The 21,070-nt window shown below is 36.8% G+C and overlaps 1 protein-coding gene and 1 long non-coding RNA gene across 9 annotated transcripts in view; both read right to left on the bottom strand.

Moving 5' to 3' along the window:
* The window catches only part of LOC127855286 (uncharacterized), a 161,640-nt gene extending 153,109 nt beyond the window's left edge, over positions 1-8,531 (bottom strand). For 2 of the 7 annotated variants that reach the window (XR_008037444.1, XR_008037446.1), the window contains exons 1-4: positions 5,374-6,685; positions 3,849-3,922; positions 933-1,027; positions 514-705 (exon numbers count right to left, since the gene is read on the bottom strand). This is a non-coding gene — a long non-coding RNA (uncharacterized LOC127855286). Of the gene's footprint in view, positions 1-513; positions 706-932; positions 1,028-3,848; positions 3,923-5,373; positions 6,693-7,537 lie in introns of those variants that run through there. The other 5 variants (XR_008037443.1, XR_008037447.1, XR_008037441.1 and 2 more) reach the window with 5 other exon arrangements.
* An 801-nt stretch (positions 8,532-9,332) lies between these two features.
* The window catches only part of LOC127855264 (uncharacterized), a 30,620-nt gene continuing 18,882 nt past the window's right edge, over positions 9,333-21,070 (bottom strand). The window contains exons 2-6 of one of the 2 annotated variants that reach the window (XM_052390711.1): positions 17,881-18,854; positions 15,677-16,038; positions 15,021-15,086; positions 9,922-10,807; positions 9,333-9,607 (exon numbers count right to left, since the gene is read on the bottom strand). In XM_052390711.1, the coding sequence (XP_052246671.1) occupies positions 15,686-16,038; positions 17,881-18,854 (1,327 nt within the window). In that variant the 3' untranslated portion in view covers positions 9,333-9,607; positions 9,922-10,807; positions 15,021-15,086; positions 15,677-15,685. Of the gene's footprint in view, positions 9,608-9,921; positions 10,808-10,862; positions 11,183-15,020; positions 15,087-15,676; positions 16,039-17,880; positions 18,855-21,070 lie in introns of those variants that run through there. The other variant, XM_052390712.1, reaches the window with a different exon arrangement.

Here is a 21,070-nt window from a genome sequence, read left to right as displayed (position 1 = left end):
CTGGGCCAATGATAAGTTAGAGCTTTGTCACAAAATGTCAACTAACCCTCAACCCACACTCCATGGGGTTCACACAATTGAAGTTTCATTATAATTGCCTTGAGAAATATGGACATGGTTTAATCAAATACAATACAATCCTTTAACATTATATGCAGACAAAGCACCACTCTGAATGACTAACCTTCACAAAAATGACTCCATTATTATGACTGTGAAAATTTAGTAAAATGTATGTGTGATATGTATCCACTTCGATAAGCCTGTGCAATCTGCACAGGCTAATCATTGACAACACTCTGCCTAAACCAGATTTTTGCAAGAAGAGACTACCTAAATACAAAAAAAATACCATTTAAGCGGAAAGTGTCGTCCCAGATCAGCCTGTGTGGACGACACTTTAGGCACATGCGTTATCTTAGAGAAAAGCTCCATTGTAATTATTCAGTCAACAATTAAAGGAAACATTCACCAAAGGTGAGTCTCAATATAAGTTTTTTCCAAGCCTCATACATTTGAAAGAGCTCAGCAATGGCACTGTTGATTGTTGAATTGTGGGTGTTGTTGCTGCTTTTGCTTCTGCTGCTGCTTATGTTGCTATTGAGACTGAAGCAGCAATATCTGCATGTCTTACTGTTGTGACCTCTATTTCTCTCTGTGGCACTTCATCTTTAGCTTCGGTTGTTACACAAGAGACTGACGGACCTTTAAACATGAATGAAAAGAAAACATGCAAATTTGTCTCAAATTAAACGCCACACGTATTTCAAGTTTACTGACCAAAACACTCTATATTCCTTAAATGTTAACATTTTCTTTTAAAACAATCTCAAAGTTCCTTAGTAGATAACAATCTAAATGGTTCTGCATTGAAAATCCTCTGAAAGTTGTTAATTGAAACAAGAGATTCATAATGGCCCTAAAGCGCTTACCTGAGTTAAACATTAAACTTTGGTAGAAGACTCGACCTGGTGCAAGATCGGAATTCAATTTTGAACTTTGCTTAGATATTGTCAAGATGAACATTCTGAAAAAGTTTCATCAAGATTGAGACATGTATGTGACTTCTACTGCGGAAACAAGGATTTCAAAAGATTAACTAGTGGATGCATGTCACATAAATTAAAACACCTAAAATGAAAAGATAAACATTTTGACAAAGTGTCATCAAATCAACTCATAAATGTGGCCTTTAGAGTAGCAAGAAGATTTTTCTACTATAATAACTAGTGACCTAGTTTTTGGATGCACAATCCCTCATTCCAACTTGCCATTGTCAAGATATGCATTCTCTCAAAGTTTTATCAAGATTGAGTCATAAATGTGGCCTCTATATAGGCATCAAGGGTTTCTGAAGATTTGACCTGGTGACATAGTTACATAGTTTTTGGATGCAAGTGACCTCGATACAAAATCAACCTATATATTGTCCAGATAAACATTCTTACCATCTAATGCAAAGGCAAAAATACAAGTGACCCCTTCACATATAAATGGCAGTTTTATTACGATAATTACCTTTTATATGGAACTTGATTTTGTAAAGAGATAAAAAGTCAGTTTGCTTGGTGCCTATAGATAATTTGTATGTTGTTGCTCTTGATGGTCAATTTTAATTTAAGGGTTTAGCGTGAAACTGTTGTATCTTCTTCACATTTCTATATGAAATGCAATAGTTTCACACTTATTGAAATAAGATATACTGGTAAATTAAGTGAAGTGCAGAAAACTGAGTTTGCATTTGGGTTTAACCAATTTGTTACAGCTTGATTACATCAAAGTATTAAAGTTATAAGGGCCACATTCTGTGAATATTGGGCTTAATGAACGTGCAGTCGGCACAGGATATTTAGGGACACAACTTTTGGCCATGACAGGATTTTCATGTAGAAGAGACATCCTTAAACAAAAAATTCCCCAAAAGTGGAAAGTGTAGTCCATTATAAGCATGTGCAGACTGCACAGGCTAATCTGGGGCGAGACTTAAACCAGCACGTGCATTAAGACCAGTTTTCCCACAACTAGTCTTATTATGAATGGGCCTCATGGATGGTGGTCACAGCTGTGCCACAGTGATCCCTTTTCCAATGGCAAGGGACTTACCTCAGTTGTTTTATATATATTTATTTGGGGCTGTTATTCGGCCCCTTTTAAAATGTAACAAAATATAGATTTTTCCAAAATGAATAAAATTAACAATTGAAGGATTCCAAAACAAATATATTTTTTTTTGCAATATTAAGTTCATTTTCCTTATCAGCTCTACAAGTTGAAACATAGCAAATGTAATATTGAACACACTTTTATCCCCAATATTTAAGCAATTGTTAGTAAAAACAACCACAACACCAATTTCTCCATTGTACTTAAAACAACACAGTTTTTCAGAATCCAAAGGGCCCCAGCCCCAATCCAAAAGTGGTGAAACAAGTAAATTCGTTGAATTTATATCCCCCACCAATATCAAAATTGTGACAGAGGGATGGATTGACAGACAACGCCAATTCTATATTCCTCCCACCTTTTAGTGCGGGAAGGGGGGGGGGAGAGTAATTAATGTAAATGTACAAGAAACTAAGAATGGTTGGTGAACAAAGGGCCCAACATGTGTGTATTATAAGTATTTGGGAAAAATCAAAAACTTACAACATAACATTTTAGGCATATATTTTATTAATGAAATGCATTTATGTACAAACAAGTTTCATTAAAATGCACAAAAGAAGTTCCACAATATGCTTCTGGACACAAAAGTTTTCTGGATGGACGGACAACGCCAAAACAATATCCTCCTCCAGATAAAATTATGACAGAAGGAAGGACAGACAAGTCAGCGACAATATGCTCTCACTTGTTGGAGCACAAAATCTCTAACCTGTAATTTCTAAGTACAAAGATGTATACATAATTCTTGAAAAAATGCTGGTCAGATAAGGGTTTTAGCATAGGACCTTACATGAAGCATTTGTGTAACCTTGATCCTTGCATATAGTATATTGTGAGACGTTAACCTTAGCCTTAGACATGAACCTTAACCCTAGACATGAATCTTACATACGACACACAGCAAGGAAGAAGATGGAAAAGAATTATAGAAGGTCAAAACAGAATCCACTGAGCATAGTAAAATAATGGCTAAGCAGTAATTATTTCTACCAATGTGTGATCTTTGATGTGTGACCTTGACTTGGGTCACAAACGCATAGGTCTTGCACTGCCTGATATTTGAGGACAATTACATCAGGCCATTTTGTGAATCAATTTAGTATGGCAGAATCCTTACCACATAAGGCATATTTAATCAAAATGTGTGATTTTGATCTTTGTGTGTGACTTTGACCACGCGCCTAGCAACCTGGATCTTATATTTAACACTCAGCTAGATACTGGAGAACAATTGGACAGTTATTACAGAATCCCTTGATGCATAGTAAAGAAATGACTAAATAATGTGTGACCTTGATCTTAGCCCCTAGCATTATAAGTGTTGAATGTGAAGCACCTCCAGATGATTGGCAACAACTATGGCAAGTTTCATGGCTCTGGCTCATGTGTAAAATAAAGATGCAGCCCTAAGCTTATATTATAAAGCATTTTTTTCAAGATACAAAGGGTCATAACTCCATTATTAACAAATAGAGTACAATGCCCATTTGAAGTGCCTCTTATCCATATACATACTCATACCAAATTTCAATGAAATCAACCAAAGCACTTCCTAGATATAGCTCCAGACACAAAAGTGCCAGATGGACTGAAGGACGGACGGAAAGACGGATGGACAGACAACGCCAATACAATATCCCTCCGCCTATGGCGGGGGATAACAAACTATTACTGGGACTTACCTGTTAAGATGTATTGCCTGTGTTGCAGTTGGGTAACATTTTTCTCTGGGACTGAACTTGTGAGGATAAGGTCCCTGTGAACAGATAGAAAGATCTTAACAAATCCCAGAAATATATTCAATGCATTCGGAAATGGCATCAGTTACATGGACCAAATATGAAACCAAGGGGTGTTGTGGTTTAACCAAATGTTTTTTCGAAGGTTTTACCTATATCAGTCAATGACCACAAGGGCCAGGTGCATTAATCAAACAAACTCTGTAGATGACCTCTAGATTATGCTCCATACCATATATGGAACACTTGGGCTTTGAAGTTGCAGACAAAGATTTGTTGTCCCTAAATATGTTTATGTAAAACTGGGAAATCCTAGGGCTAAGCCAGTTGATCCCAGAGACATAATTTGGTAATATTTTGAGAGGACTCACTTTACACTGTTGCACACCAAACATTAAACCTCTTGGCTATGGGTTTCAAAAACGAAGAAAACAAGATGTGTTTGTGAAACACAATGTCCCCCTATATGACGTTTGACCTTGAAGGATGACCTTGACTTTGTGAAGGATGACCTTGACCTTTCACCACTGAAAATGTGCAGCTCCATGAGATACACATGCATGCCAAATATCAAGTTGCTATCTTAAATATTGCAAAAGTATTCATAAAATAAGTGATTTGGGCCACATATATTTGACTTCTGACCTTGAAGGATGACCTTGACCTTTCACCACTCAAAATGTGCAGCTCCATGAGATACACATGCATGCCAAATATCAAGTTGCTATCTTCAATATTGCAGTATTCATAAAATGAGCGATTTTGGCCACATATATTTGACCTCTGACCTTGAAGGATGACCTTGACCTTGAACTTTCACAACTCAAAATGTGCAGCTTCATGAGATACACATGCATGTCAAATATGAAGTTGCTATCTTCAATATAGCAAAAGTTATTGCAAAATGTTAAAGTTGGCGCAAACAGACCAACAGACAGACCAACAGACAGGGCAAAAACAATATGTCCCCCACTACTATAGTGGGGGACATAAAAATGAACACCCAAGAAACATTCCTGTGAGGTTTCATTTAATTCTTTCATGTGCTTCAGGAGAAAATGTCCCTTGACAAAAAGTTGACAAACAGAAATACATTGCAAAAGGATGGACAGCAGATACCATGGTATCCAAAATGCATCCACAGTTTCAGGCCTCTAGTAGCAAAAAAAACTGTTAAAAAACATCACTTCAATTATGTCAAAGATATCAAATCAAAATATGGAGGTTCCCAAGTTCACATGCTTTTTTAAATAACTGCAAAGTTTCAATCCCTCTTGCACAATACTTTTTTTAGCTAGGGCGGCCACACAAGGGAAAGAGATGGACGAAAGGATGGAAGGACAGACAAAATCACAGATGAGGGCAAATCTTTATACCCCCCCCTTACCTCATATAGTGGGGACATTAATATCCATACTCTACCAAAAATTATTTGAATGACTGTGAAACTGTTTGCATAACAACCTACCTTGTAGATGAGGTAGTCTTGGCCCCTGAGCAGGGAAGTTTGGAGTTCCATGGATAGACTGGCTGTACCCTGGGGGTAGGAGCTTTACCCAAAATTCCTGACCAAGAGCTTGACACCTTTACCAAGGCATTGTCCTTGGATGTCCAGAAGGCCTGTTGTTGTTCAGCTGTGTAAAGATGTGTGATTGTATGGGGTCCTGTAGGAACCAGAAAATCTAGAAAATCCCGGAATTTTATCAGTTTTTAATAGACCTCTACACAAACAAGAGCTGTCAGAGGACAGCACGCTTGGCTATTCGAGTGCTTGACAGTATAACGTAATCCATCAGGGGGAAATTGTTCATATTCAATAAGGTCAAGGTAATATAGTCATATTCTAAGTGGAAGAGGACCATAATTGAAACATATTCAGGGGACAAAAATTCCACTCGTCCGCTCGTATTGACGAGTGAAATCTTGAAAGGACGAGTGAATTTCCCTAAAGCTCTCGTCCTACAGGACGAGTGAAAAAAAGCTGATGTTAAAAATGAATTTTCTGACCAGTAAGACTATTTTTCATTTAATTAAATCATTTTCTAAAAGCATATCTATTCCGAAAGTAGAATGCGAATGAACCGGAAATTGTAATTGTAAATTTTATACAGCAGGTGCGTGTTGTTATACGAGACTTGTGTCCCGAGTAAATATTGGCTTTTTGGTGTAAGCTTTGCGCGTACATGTTGACAGGGAACCATGCGACTGCAGTCACTGTAAGTATTGACTTTTAAAGAATTATTTAAGCGTGAAGTACGGTTTTAAACCAGATTTAAACCAGTCTGAATTTCGTTTGAAAAATGTGTGCCTTACGAGCGTTCTTAAAAGGGGGCGGGGGCGATGTTCAAACGTCCGAAACGGAAAGCACGCGAGCATTAGAAAAAAATATTTATTTTGTGTTCCTCATAAATAAAGTAACTTATTTCACTGCTTAGCAGTGATATACTTTAGGAAATTTTATAAGTCATATCAGCCCTTTGCAATCTTTATTTCACACATATTTGAAGGACGAGTGCGTGTGTTTGCAGGACGAGTGAAAATTTTAATGCACTCGTCCTGCAGGACGAGTGCAGTTTATGAATATTTTTGTCCCCTGATATTGATCCCTTATGTTTTAAAAGAAGTTGTACTTTATAGACGATTCTGAGTTCAGGTATATTTTCTACAATCTCTTTAACATTTGTAAAGACATAAAACAAACTAATAAGATTTTATTTTAAGTTTGATAGCAATAGCTTGGGTGGGATGGTTGGACAATCCTTCCAAAATAAAGTAAATAAATATTTGTGGATTTTTTTACTATGTTTCAAAGAAAAAAATCTTTTTGGGTGGGGGGGGGGGGTTGGGCGGGGGTAGAGAGAGGGGGTATAATGTGGGTGTGTGGTCATTTATTAGATGATCTTTCAAAAATAAAAAAAAGGAAAAAAATAATTTTTTTTTATTTATTTTGTTTGATTTTTTTTTTTGGGGGGGGGGGATTCTGGGGTGGGGCGTGGGGGATGGTTTTGGTGGAGTCATTGTGTTATGTCAGGTAAGTGTTGTTATGTCAAAGTATGAATCAAATCTGATCCTTAATAAAGAAGTTATGGCAATTTAATTAAAATTTATTAATTTGACCTTGAGAGTCAAGGTCATTCAAAGGTCAATGTCAAATTCAACTTGCCAGGTACAGTACCCTCATGATAATTGGAAAGTATTTGAAGTTTGAAAGCAATAGCCTTGATACTTAAGAAGTAAAGTGGATCTAAACACAAAATTTAACAAAATATTCCAAGTTAGGAAGACAAAAAAGCGCCATTATTCCATTAAAATGCCAACCAGAGTTATGCAACTTGCCCTGTACAGTCCCCTTATAACAGTTTTCCAAGTCTGAAAGCACTTAAGGAGTAAAATGGACCAAAACACAAAACTTAACCAAATGTTAAATTATCTAAGTATAAAAGGGGCCATAATTCTGTCAAAATGCCATTAAGAGTTACATAACTTTGCCTGCACAGTCCCCTTACGATAGTTAGTGAGTGTTGCAAGTATGTAAACAATAGCTTTGATACTTTAGGAATAAAGTGAACCTAAACACAAAACTTCACCAAAGTTTCAATTTTCTACATATAAAAAGGGAACATAGTTCTTACAAAATGCTTGATATAGTTGTCTGCTCTTGATTATAGATTGTGGTCATGTTGGTCAAGATGTATGAAAAATATAAAAGCAATATTACAATGAACATAGAAAATATTTGATGTGGTACGCAAACTTTAACATAGATTTATCAATAGTATGCATATTCTAAGTGGAAAAAAGAGCCATAATTCTTACAAAATGCCTGTTACAGTTGTCTGCTCCTGTTTATAGATTGGGGTCATGTTGGTAAAGAAGTATACTCAATATGAAAGCAATATGTTAAGGGACATAACAAATATTTGAGGTGGTACGCAAACTTTAACATAAATTTATCAATAATATGCATATTCTAAGTGAAAAAAGGACCATAATTCTTACAAAATGCTTGATAAAGTTGTCCGCTCTTATTTATAGGTTGGGTTCATGTTGCTTAAGAAGTATGCAAAATATAAAAGCAGAATCATTGAGAGAATGGACATGAACATTATTTCATGACCATTCAATTAACAAGTTATATGGCTGACCATATCCCAAAGCAAAATATTTTTTTTTTTGAATTCTTTGAAGAAAACAACATCTTCTAATCTGTATAAAAATACTATAAGCTAAAAGGTGTAATTGCTTTCTAGTTAAACAAGAATTTGTTACCATTGTGACAAAAATATCACCCAATGGTGCAAGTCATAATATGTAGCATGATGTTATAGATTGTCTTAGTTTTGTAATTTTCAGTGAAGTTTGATACAAAATGTAGATGCACAACCTCATATGAGAATGAAAATACCTGAAAGTTTGAATGCTGAACGTTGAATGTGAACAGCCACAGGCCACCGACATTTAGAAAGACCGACAGACATCCATCCAATGTGATTCCAATATACACCAATTAACAGGGGTATAATTAATAAATATCTACAGGGCATATTCTTACTCCAGCAGCATATTTGTATACTTAAAACTTGGACAGGTGGTTATTAAAAATTTTAATTTAACCCTTTAAGCGCTGGAACAGGATTTTAAAGGCCTTTGCAAACAGTTTGGATCAAGATGAGACGCCACAAAACGTGGCGTCTCATCTGGATCCAAACTGTTTGCTATTCTGATAGTATTCTTTGAAAAAAAGTGAAGAAAATGCTAATTTTAGAAATTCAGCAGACGACATTTTAGCAGATGACAAATTACCCAGCATGCAAAGGGTTAAAGATATTCTTATTTAAAATAAATGCAGATAATTATTTCATAGAATGTTGACTGCATTTCAATAATTGTTTAATTTAAATAATTTAATAAGTATTTTGTTTAATTTATGCAAGGGGAATTTTGTTAATATACAAGTGAAAACACACAAAAAACTTTTGGTTTAGAGGCTGAATTTTGGAACAAAAATGAATGAATATATGCCCTAACCCTTAATGATTAAAACTGACATCAAATCAACTCTTATATATGTATTTATTTACTCAGTTTGACTAATTTAAAAACACAAAATTCCAAATTGGTAATAGGAACTTTTCTTCACAAAGGTCAGAAAGGAACTGATGTTACGTAAACTTAATGTGCAACTCAACACTCTTTAAAAACCGGGCTAAATGCATAAGCCTAAAAAGTCGTTCAAGATTAGCCTGTGCAGTCCGCACAAACTCATCAGCCATGACACTTTCCGCTTTTAAGGAATTTTCATTTAAAGGCCTATTCGGAAAGTGTGGTCACTGATAAGAGCGACAGACTTAACACCTTTATCTGAGACAACGCTTTAGGCACATGCATTAAGCCCTGTTTTCCCAGAGTGCAGCTGAAATACTTCCTGTTTTTGTTGCTGCTGCAGCTGCGATAGGGCCATAGCCAGAGATTGTGTGAGTCTTGACGCCAAAGTCACCACCCAGAACAGGGAATGTAGGACAACACTGCTCCTCAGTCAGGTTCACATTATTGGAGAGCAACATATGGAGGTCAGTCACGTAAACAGGCGAGTCACTCAGCGCCTGCTCTATCTGTGGATCAGATTGTTTCACCTCGAGTGACTCAGCGGATGAAAGTTGAACTCACCAAGGCTCAGCTGTTGGAAGTGTTGCCATATTTATCTGTACATTAAAAAACAGGAATAACTTAAGCACTTTTAAACGTGACACTTAACCACTTTAAATATGACGCAATACAGCATTTTGCTAAAGAATACTTACAAATTTAGAATCAGTGCTATAAATATAAATTGTACTTATGTTCAACTTATAGAGCTGAATAAAGAAATGAACTCAATGCAACAACCTATTAAAAACAGTATTTGTTTTGGCAAACATTTAATTGGGAATTAAGCCAGTAATTATCAAAAAATATGGAATAGACTTTTTGAGATTAGCAATGCTTTGACCAAATAAATAACACTGTAAGGTCTCACCTGAAGCTCAAGATGCAGAGATGACATTCTAGCCTCGCTGATATTGCTAAGGGCCCAGTTTGAGTTCTACCTAACATCGGGTTGAGAGCCAAAGGGTATACTGGACCACACAACAAAACTGCTGTCATTTTTCAACGCCTTCTCAAGCGCCAACTCAATGCCAGGCTGTTTAGGATTGGAGTGGGTAGTTACAAACCCTGATGGGTTGACCTTTAGCACCTTGTTTCAGCTGTTGGTCGAACTTCCTGCCTGAGGCATGGCCATGGATGCTATGAGTGTTCACAACAAAGTCGGTGCTGCCTTTCTTTGTTAGCAACTGCGTCAAAAGTGCGTTCTCTTTGGACAGTTTGGACACCTGTGAGGACAAACCGGGACTGTCCGTAAAGTTACGACTGTCCAGGAGTATCCCAGTGGTAAGCATACGCTTCCGACTAAAACTCTACAAATATTCCTTGATTTTCTTTTGTTTCTTTCCGTTGTATTGTTTGTCCCAAAAAGAATGGAACGAGTTATCCTACTTTGTATTTATCGTGATATTAGTTGTGAAGTCCAACATTGAGAACTGACTGTACATGTTGCCATAACTGCTGCAATAAGTCATTGTGTCTGTAACGGTTGTCCCATCTCCGGCACTCGGGTCTAACAAACCAATCAGGCTCAAGTGCGGATCACTCGACACAAAAATTGTGGTTGATGATAACCATGTGTGAAAACTCTTTGTGCTCAAAATTTTCTATAGGAGGAATTTGTTCAACGATGCTGACCCTTTGAAGCTGGATGTAAAATGGGAGAAGCTAGGGGTCAGGGGAGGGGTCGTGCTTGACTTGAGGCTTCTGCGGGCCCGACTGGTGCCGTTGCCGTACCAACTCTCAAAACCGGGGCTCTCCTAAAAACATGGAAAATATAAACTAGTAAAAAAGGTTTATATTACAATCTATAACAAACTATGTCTCTTGATAAGCGTTGAAGTTTTTCAGAGGCAAAACTTCATTCTCATCAATTTTGAACTTGGCATTTCACTGGTTCCTTGTCCAAAATAACATGACAATTGATTCAATCAAACCATATCGTACGCAAACATCATTTAAATTGTTGGTCAATACTTTATTAATCTGTCAATTCATTATTAATATTTTTAACTTTTTTTGTTAGTGTCCGCTACAATGCAATCTCCAGACATGGAAAGGCCGCGTCCCCACATCACTGGACTGTAATACGGCCAGCCTTTCACCAGACAGTTGTCTTCTTTGCTGAGCAGTTGCTGTAACGTTGAGCGAACCAATATGGAATATGCAAACTGCACAGACTTATCTGGGACAACACTTTACACACATGCATTAAGTCCTGTTTTCCCATGCAACCTTACATTGTTGCCATTGCATGCATGAAAACTAACTCTAAAGCTTTTATTACACTGTACTGGGAATGAGGCCGGGGTCCTTCTTATTGAGAACAAATGCATTCCATGGAATCATATTTATAAGCTTTATTAAATATCTCACAACTTTATAAAAACTCAAGGCCTTATGAGGATGACAGAAATTCTCGGGGTGTTGTGTAACTGAGGTTCCTGTATGATAAGTTGGAAAGCATCGAGCTGAAGAAGAGTTTGAGTTATTGATCCTCAAGTAAAACAAGTCCTGCTGTAAACATGATATACACAATAAAAGACGCCATTTTATGTTTTGTTAAATCATATCATTCTTGTCAATTTCATCTTTAACATTCTTTGTACACAGGTTACACTGTAAACCATTATTATTTGAGGGACATTATTTTTGTTGATTTTAAGGGTTGACTGATCCACAAATTTATCACACACAGAAAAGTAACTGACACAAATTCATCATTTATTTTTCTGAACTGAGAAATCCACAAAATAAACTAATGTGTCCGTAAAAGTCTTTTTGACCACGAAATTTCGGATGAATATATATACGAGTTTACACTATACAAACAAGTAAAGAGGATATTTTATCTTAAGTACATTCATACTTTTCTTTTCCACCTCATCTTTTTTGCACTCTTAATACATAGGGGATACATAAGCGAGTCTTTTCCTGGCATATTTATGGGTATGTGAAATGGACCCATATGCAAAGCGTTTTTCTTTCTTTAACAAGGGCTGTTTGTAAAACATGCATGCCCCAAATATGGGCTGTCAGTTGTAGTGGCAGCCATGGTGTTAGTACGTTTTTTGTCACTGTGACCTTGACCTAGTGACCTGAAAATCAATAGGGATAATCTGCCAGTCATGATCAAGGTATCTATGAAGTTTGATGATCCTAGGCCTAGGAGTTTTCTTGAGACATCATTCGGAAACAATTTTACTGTGTCGAGTCACCGTGACTTTTGACCTAGTGACCTGAAAATCAGTAGGGGTCACCTGCAAGTCATGATCAATGTACCTATGAAGTTTCATGATCCTAGGAGTAAGCAGTCTTGAGTTATCATCCGGAAACCATTTTACTGTGTCCGAGTCACCGTGACCTTGACCTTTAACATAGTGACCTAAAAGTCAATAGGGGTCATCTGTGAGTCATGATCAATGTACCTATGAAGTTTCATGATCCTAGGCATAAGCATTCTTGAGTTATCATCCGGAAACCATTTTACTGTTTCGGGTGAACATGACCTTGACCTTTGACCTAGTGACCTAAAAATAAATAGGGGTCATCTGCAAGTCATGATCTATGTACCTATGAAGTTTCCTGATCCTAGGCGTAAGTGATCTTGAGTTATCATCCAGAAACCATTTAACTGTTTAGGGTCAATGTGACCTTGACCTTTGACCTAGTGACCTGAAAATCAATAGGGGTCATCTGAGAGTCATGAACAATGTACCTATACAATTTCATGATCCTAGGTCTAAGCGTTCTTGAGTAATCATCCGCAAACCATTTTACTATTTCGGGTCACTTTGACCTTGACCTTTGACCTAGTGACCTCAAAATCAATAGGGGTCATCTGCGAGTTATGATCAATGTACCAATGAAGTTTCATGATCCTAGGCGTAAGCGTTTTTGAGTTATCATCCGGAAACCATTTTTCTATTTCCGGTCACCATGACCTTGACCTTTGACCTAGTGACCTCAAAATCTATGGGAATCATCTGCGAGTCATGATCAATGTACCTATGAAGTTTCATGATCCTAGGCCTAAGCATTCTTGAGTTATCATCCGGAAACCATCTGGTGGACGGACATACAGACATAAGGACGGACGGACCGACATGAGCAAAACAATATTTGTACTGTGTTGAGTCACTGTGACCTTTGACCTAGTGACCTGAAAATCAGTAGGGGTCACCTGCGAGTCATGATCAATGTACCTATGAAGTTTCATGATCCTAGGCCTTAGCATTCTTGAGTTATCATCCGGAAACCATCTGGTCGACGGACATACAGACATACGGACGGACGGACCGACATGAGCAAAACAATATACTCCCTCTTCTTAGAAGGGGGGCATAAAAAGAGAATTAGGCATTCGATCTCCAAGTGTGGATTAAAAGTGTTCACTGGTGACACCACATGTCTGCACATGTGTAGATACAGTTATAAAGACAAGGGCTGATTGTAAAACATGCATGCCCCCCATATGGGCTGTCAGTTGTAGTGGCAGCCATTGTGTGAATATGTTTTTTGTCACTGTGACCTTGACCTTTGACCTAGTGACCTGAAAATCTGTAGTGGTCATCTGCCAGTCATGATCAATATACCTCTAAAGTTTCATGATCCTAAGCCTAATTTTTCTTGAGATAACATCAGGAAACCATTTTACTGTTTCGAGTCACTGTGACCTTGACCTAGTGACCTGAAAATCAATAGGGGTCATCTGCCTGTCATGATCAATGTACCTATGAAATTTCATGATCCTAGGCGTAAGACTTCTTAAGTTATCATCCGGAAACCATTTTACTCTTTTGAGTAACTTTGACCTTGACCTTTGACCTAGTGACCTGAAAATCAATAGGGGTCATCTGCCAGTCGTGATCAATATACCTATGAAGTTTCATGATCCTAGGCCTAAGCATTCTGTAGTTATCATCCGGAAACCATTTGACTATTTCGAGTCATTGTGACCTTCCCCTTTGACCTAGTGACCTGAAAATCAATCTGCCAGTCATGATCAATGTACCTATGAAGTTTCATGATCCTAGGCGTAAGCATTCTTGAGTTATCATCCGGAAATCATTTGACTATTTCGAGTCACTGTGACCTTGACCTTTGACCTAGTGATCTGAAAATCAAAAGGGGTCTTCTGCTAGTCAAGATCAATATACCTATGAAGTTTCATGATCCTAGGCCTAATTATTCTTGAGTTTACATCAGGAAACCATTTTACTATTTCGGGTCACTGTGACCTTGACCTTTGACCTACAGACCTCAAAATCAACAGGAGTCATCTGCGAGTCATGATCAATGTACCTATGAAGTTTCATGATCCTAGGCGTAAGCGTTTTTGAGTTATCATCCGGAAACCATTTTTCTATTTCGGTTATCATTTTACCATTTTGAGTCACTGTGACCTTGACCTTTGACCTAGTGACCTGAAAATCAATAGGGGTCATCTGCCAGTCATGATCAATATACCTATTAAGTTTCATGATCCTAGGCCTAAGCATTCTGTAGTTATCATCCGGAAACTATTTGACTATTTCGAGTCATTGTGACCTTGACCTTTGACCTAGTGACCTGAAAATCAATCTGCTAGTCATGATCAATGTACCTATGAAGTTTCATGATCCTAGGCCTTAGCGTTCTTTAGTTATCATCAGGACACTATCTGGTGGACGGACAGAAGGACCAACAGGCCGACATGTGCAAAACGATATACCCCCTCTTCTTCAAAAGGGGGGCATAATAAGTGCCTTATGATTAATATGTCTCAATTATATTTCAATAAGATCTAAAAAAAATTATATAACTAGCATAATATGATTTTATTCTTTTAATATTAAGTATTAGAAATAGTTATATTAAATTTGTTTTTCTGAAATCAATGGACTTTTCGCACGAAAAAAATAAAAATCCAAAAATTGCATTTTTTCCCAAATTGGCCATGAAAAGGCCTGATAATTAAAACGTCTTTGTTACCTTCTGTGTATTCAGGTCATCCTTGTCCACCACATCCTCAGCATCCTTGTCCTGACTCAGCAGCGACTGGAGCAGCAAAATAGCTTGATGTTTTTCTTGTATGTATATTTAGGACTCACACAAATTTATATAAATGTAATGAAAATCAATAACAGATGTTCAACAGCATAAAATATGGCAAATTAATAAATCTCACATCAAGTGTTACCTTTCTGTAAACATTGCGTAAAATATAAATATATACTCCTCCAAAGATTACTTAAACAACATTTTATTTAAAAAATATTCATCCATATACATTTCTTACATGGCATGGTGTTTATAGAAATGAAAGTCTAAAAATAGCCTCAGTTGCTATGTACATGTGCATCTATGTACAAATATGAAATTTTCAGTTGAAATGCTTTGTTTTTTCATGCACAGTTTACAAGAACTAAATGTTAGGACCATAATGACACAAATGATATGACAACATAACATAATATGCATTAGATCTAATGTTCTAACAAAACCCCTCACATTGTGTAATCAGATAACTATATTTTTACATAAATTATTTGTATCTTTTAGCTACACACTTACACTACTATGTTCGTACGCTAAACAACACATTGTAATTGAAATACTAATCACTAATTACAACAACTAATACATACATGTACACACTATTCCACTCTGAACACAAGGATGTTGTTGTTGTTGTACTGTCCCACAATGATGGAGGATGTGGTGCTGCTGTAGCAGACTGACCATGGGTACCTCACTCCATCCTTCTGAGTAGCAAAAGTAGCCAGCTTACTCTTACCCTCCCAGCCCACCTGTAGTACAGTGTTGGTTATCCATCCACAGACCAGCACCTGGCCTGCAGGGGTCACATGTAGACCATCTGAGTGCAGTAGTGCTGGGTCTGTGTATGTAGCCAGGAGTGTGCCATCCCTGGCCAGGGTGAGAAGCTTGTGCAGCCAGTGGCTGGTGATGTACAGCCTGTCTCCTGTGGTACTCACAGCACACCTGTCTACTGCAAAACAGAGTAACATCAAGATATTGAATTACTGTCAATGTTAAATAATCTTATTAAACGTACTGCAGTGATATTGTATTACGCATATGTTGCTATAAAGAGGCCTTTACACATCTAAAATATATGCATACATTTCAATGATTCAATAGTTAAGCGTGACAATAAACTTCAGTAGCAGAGCTATTGTGTTAACGTTTGACATGCTGAAATGCGACTGGTGAGTTAGATATGAATTGAAGCAAAACAATTACACAGATGGAAACAATTACACATACAGAAACAATTGCACAGTTCAATCAACAGTTTATACCATGTTACTATGTGCAGCATGAATAGATTTCCCACACATGTATACATGTGATAACTATGTACTGAAATAAGTGAAATTGACCAAAGCAGTTATAATTCATGTGCCGTGTTACAACATTATTTGTGTTTTTCAAGTGTTTATAACAAAAAAAAAATTATTCAAAACAGCAGTTATTGACACTTTTCTAGCTAGTTAGTTACCAAACCAATTTCAACAGCAAAATGTTTAAATGAACATAGATCTTACTACTATAATTGCAATGAAATTAATACATACACGTGAACACTTCATAAAAGAATACAACCACAAGAGTACCTTTGTTATATGGTGTTATGAAATTGTTCAATCTATCAAACATATTGTACATGTACAATCATTTAACAACCACAAAATTAAGACAGGGTCAGAAAGTGTCTCTTTCCCAGGAACTCAGTTTCTATTTATAGACATGTCATGTAGTGGATGTAATGGACTGTAGTATTCAAGGGCACATATGAATTATAGAACAAATATTTTATAATACATCAGCGGGTTTTCTGCTATGACATCTGAATTTTATTTTATTTTCATCTCACAAAGTATATAACTATAATTTATATGATTTAAAAAAACAACAAGATAAAGGCCTTATGGGTCAATATTTGTTGATTAAAAAATAAATCCCTGAATTCGGTTCATTAAGTCGATAAAAAATTTGTCATTGTCTGGATTTTTAACAAGAGCACAGCATAACAGGTGCCAACGCTCGGCTGTGAAAGCTTGTCAGATTTTTTTTTAGAGGTCACAGTGACCTTTACCTTTGACTTAGTGACCCAACATTTGGTGTGGCGTGTAAAACTCATCAAGGTTCATCTACATATGAAGTTTCAAAGTTGTAGGTAACAGCAATTTGATTTTAGAGCCTATGTTAAAGTTTATATTAAAGGTCACAGTGACCTTTGACCTAGTGACCCAAAAATGGGTGTGGCGTGTAGAACTCATCAAGGTGCCTGTTCATTTGAAGTTTCAAAGTTGTAGGTGGAAGCACTTTGATTTTAGAGCGAATGTTAAGGTTTATGTTAAAGTTTTATATTAGAGGTCACAGTGACCTTGACCTTTGACCTAATGACCCAAAAATGGGAGTGGCGTGTAGAACTCATCAAGGTGCATCTACATATGAAGTTTCAAAGTTGTAGGTGGAAGCACTTTCATTTTAGAGCCTATGTTAAAGTTTTATATAAGAGGTCATAGTGACCTTGACCTTTGACCTAGTGACCCCAAAATGGGTGTGGCGTGTAGAACTCATCAAGGTGCATCTACATATGAAGTTTCAAAGTTGTAGGTGGAAGCACTTTGAATTTAGAGCCAATGTTAAGGTTTTAGCCAACGCCTACAACGGACGACGAGCTGGCTATGACAATACCTCGGGTATTCTCTGAAAACAGCCGAGCTAATAACAAAATTTGACTAAACTCCTTTTCCCACAATGGCTAGAAAAATCCCTTTACATATTACAAATGTTATCAGGATGGATTCACCATGATTCTTACCTGTACCATCAAATGACCTATAGAGACTGCAGACCTGTTTGCCATTCAGTGTGTATTTGTACAGTTCTTCACTAGAGATGACAAAAAGGTCTCCTTGGTGATGGTCAATACCTCTACATTCATGTTGTAACTGAAACTTCCGGCCAGGAACAAGCTTTCCCTGGTTTACAGTGATAAACTGGACCTCATGTATCTTGCTATCATTGTCAATCACAGCCACTGCAACCTCACTGGGTGTGATCAAACAAATGTCAACTGGCCGAGCATTCACATCCCAGTGACTCACCACCTGGTACTGCTGGTTCAGCAGCTTAACATTCTGATTTTTCCAGTCTACAACCAGTGCCTGCCCATCGGGAAGAACACATATGCCTGAGATCCAACATTCATCTGAATCACTTGGTATTCTCACATTGTGCACAGTATTACTCTGGACCTTAATCGCCTTGCCTGACTTTCCTAGCAGAGTCAATGCCTGCTGTATTATATGCTTACATTTTATGCTGGCTATAAGGCAGAGCTCCTTATTATCTCCAATTTTCTGAACAATTTCATGGAAATGTGACAAGTCATTGTGAAGACTGGTGCATTTATGAATAGAACTTGTAACTGACCCTTTTATGCTTATAACTTCCTCTTTTATCTCGTTTAGTTCCTTCACAGTAATATTATCAAATTCATTCAAGATAGAAAGAACACTCCAACACATTTCTTCTTTTAAATTTTTGCCCGATGTACCAACAGAACTATTACCACACTCATCAATGTTAGTATTTAAATTTCCACGAAATTGTTCTATCATGACTGCCCCATGTTCCTTGTATGTTCTCTGCAATGACTGAACACTGGCCTCCTGATTTATCTGTAGGCTTTTGATTCCCCCCATGACAGTTTCCAGCTCCACTGACAGTCCCTGTAGGTCTGTGGGCTGCATGTTGGTCAGCTCCGAAATCGGGGTCACTTTACTGCACTTGCTGAAATACACAATTAATACATGTACATACCAAGGAATAGTCAGTAAAATAATGTAATGCTTCAAACAAGTATACAGTGTCAAATAACAAGAGCTGTTAGAGGACAGCGCGTTCGACTATTCGAGTGCTTGACAATATAACATATTAGCCATCATGGGGAAATTGTTCATAATCAATAATTTATTAGAGATCTTTCAAAAATAAAAAAAGGAAAAAAAAAATAATGTGGGGTGTGGTCATTTATAAGATGATGTTTAAAAAAACAAAATTAGGGGGGGGGGTAGGGGGGTTAGAGGGGGGTATAATGTGGGGTGGGGTAATTTATTAGATGATTTAAAAAAAAAAAAAATTTTTTTAGGGGGGGGGGAGGTGGAGGGGGGAGGGATTCTGGGTAGGGGTGTGGGGAATTGTTTGGGTGGAATCCATTGTGGTATTCAGGTAAGTGTTGTTTTGTCAAAGTAATAATAAAATGTGATCATAAATAAAGAAGTTATGGCAAATTAAGCAAAATTTTCAATTATTTAAGTGTAAAAGGGGCCATAATTATGTAAAAATGCTTGATACAGTAGTCTTCTCTTGTTTATACGTTGGGGTGATGTTGGTAAACAAGTATGCAACATATAAAAGCAATATGTCAAAGGATATCGAAAATATATGGGGTAGTACGCAAACTTTAACATAGATTTAACAATAATATGCATATTCTAAGTATAAAAGGGGCACTTATTATGTAAAAATGCTTGATACAGTGGTCATCTCTTGTTTAAAGGTTGGGGTGATGTTGGTTAACAAGTATGCAAAATATGAAAGCAATATGCCAAGGGACAATGAAAATAAATAGGGTAGTAGAAAAACTTAAACATATGCTGCATATTTTAAGTGGAAAAGAGGCCATAATTACGACAAAATGCTTGATAGAGTTGTCCGCTCTTGTTTATAGGTTAGGGTCATGATGGTAAACAAGTATGCAAAATGTGAAAGCAATACGTCAAGGGACATTGAAAATATTCGGGGTAGTACGCAAACTTAAACATTTGCTGCATATTCTAAGTGGAAATGGGGCCATAATTATGACAAAATGCTTGATAGAGTTGTCTGCTCTTGTTTATAGGTTGGGGTCATGATGGTTAACAAGTATGCAAAATATGAAAGCAATGTCAAGGCACAATGAAAATATTTGGGGTAGTAAAAAACTTTAACATTTGCACGCTAACGCAGACGCTAACGCCGACTATATATACACTATATATATTTTATATATAATAGTCGAGCTAAAAACAATCATGGAAAATAAATAAACGCTTTTTTCATTGGCTTAATACAGGGGTATATAGATTTGCACTCTTCCAACCATCCAGGTGACTTTTCTGTTGTATGTAACTCAACACGTATTCCTGAATTTTACGAGTACAGTAACCAGGCATGTGAGCTTGTGCACCTCTATATTTTCGTTCTGTTTTTTTTTTCATTATCCCCACGCTTTTTGAAAAGCCAGGCTTCCTGAAAAGGCCGGTCCTCCGGTCTTGTCCGGCAAAATTCTTTACGGTCCGGCGAAGTTTCTAATATCGCCGGTCCTTGTGACAGGCAAACAAATGACTTAATACCGAAAAGTCATACTAGCCAAAAGAACGATAACACCCAATTAGAATAACTCTTTTCGTTAGTTTCGAGCCTTTTTGTAATTAAGAACACTATCGCGTCACTAGTTCTTAGGAGTGCTCTCCCTCTGTTTTGTTTTTTTGAGAACGTCAATTTGATTGGTCCGATTATTACCATCTATCCATTTACAAAAAACTACACATGGAAAAAATGCTTATACAAATGATCGAAATCGTCAAATTTGAAGTTGTCATCATCATATGTAAGCGATGTTTTGCTTTATGTATCGTCGGAACGCATAAAATAACACAGAAATGTGCTTATATTAGTGTAATATCGCATTATCATTTTATTTTTGATAATATAAAACAGATAGTTTGGTAAAAGATTGATATTGTACGGAGAATATATACGAGTATATTTTGTACAAGTTGACTACATAATTACATATTATATTGAATGAATCACATATTTTAAAATTACGGTGTGTTACATTTGCATAAGAACACATAATGATTTGATGTTATATGTTCCAAAATCAATTACTTATAGTTGTCCAATACTTATACACAGGCTGCACATTGCAATAAATATGAGTTAAACTTTACTAAATTCTT

Source organism: Dreissena polymorpha, chromosome 13 (assembly GCF_020536995.1).
Source record: "Dreissena polymorpha isolate Duluth1 chromosome 13, UMN_Dpol_1.0, whole genome shotgun sequence".
NCBI lineage: Eukaryota > Metazoa > Mollusca > Bivalvia > Myida > Dreissenidae > Dreissena > Dreissena polymorpha.
This window is presented reverse-complemented; position numbering and strand designations above follow the sequence as displayed.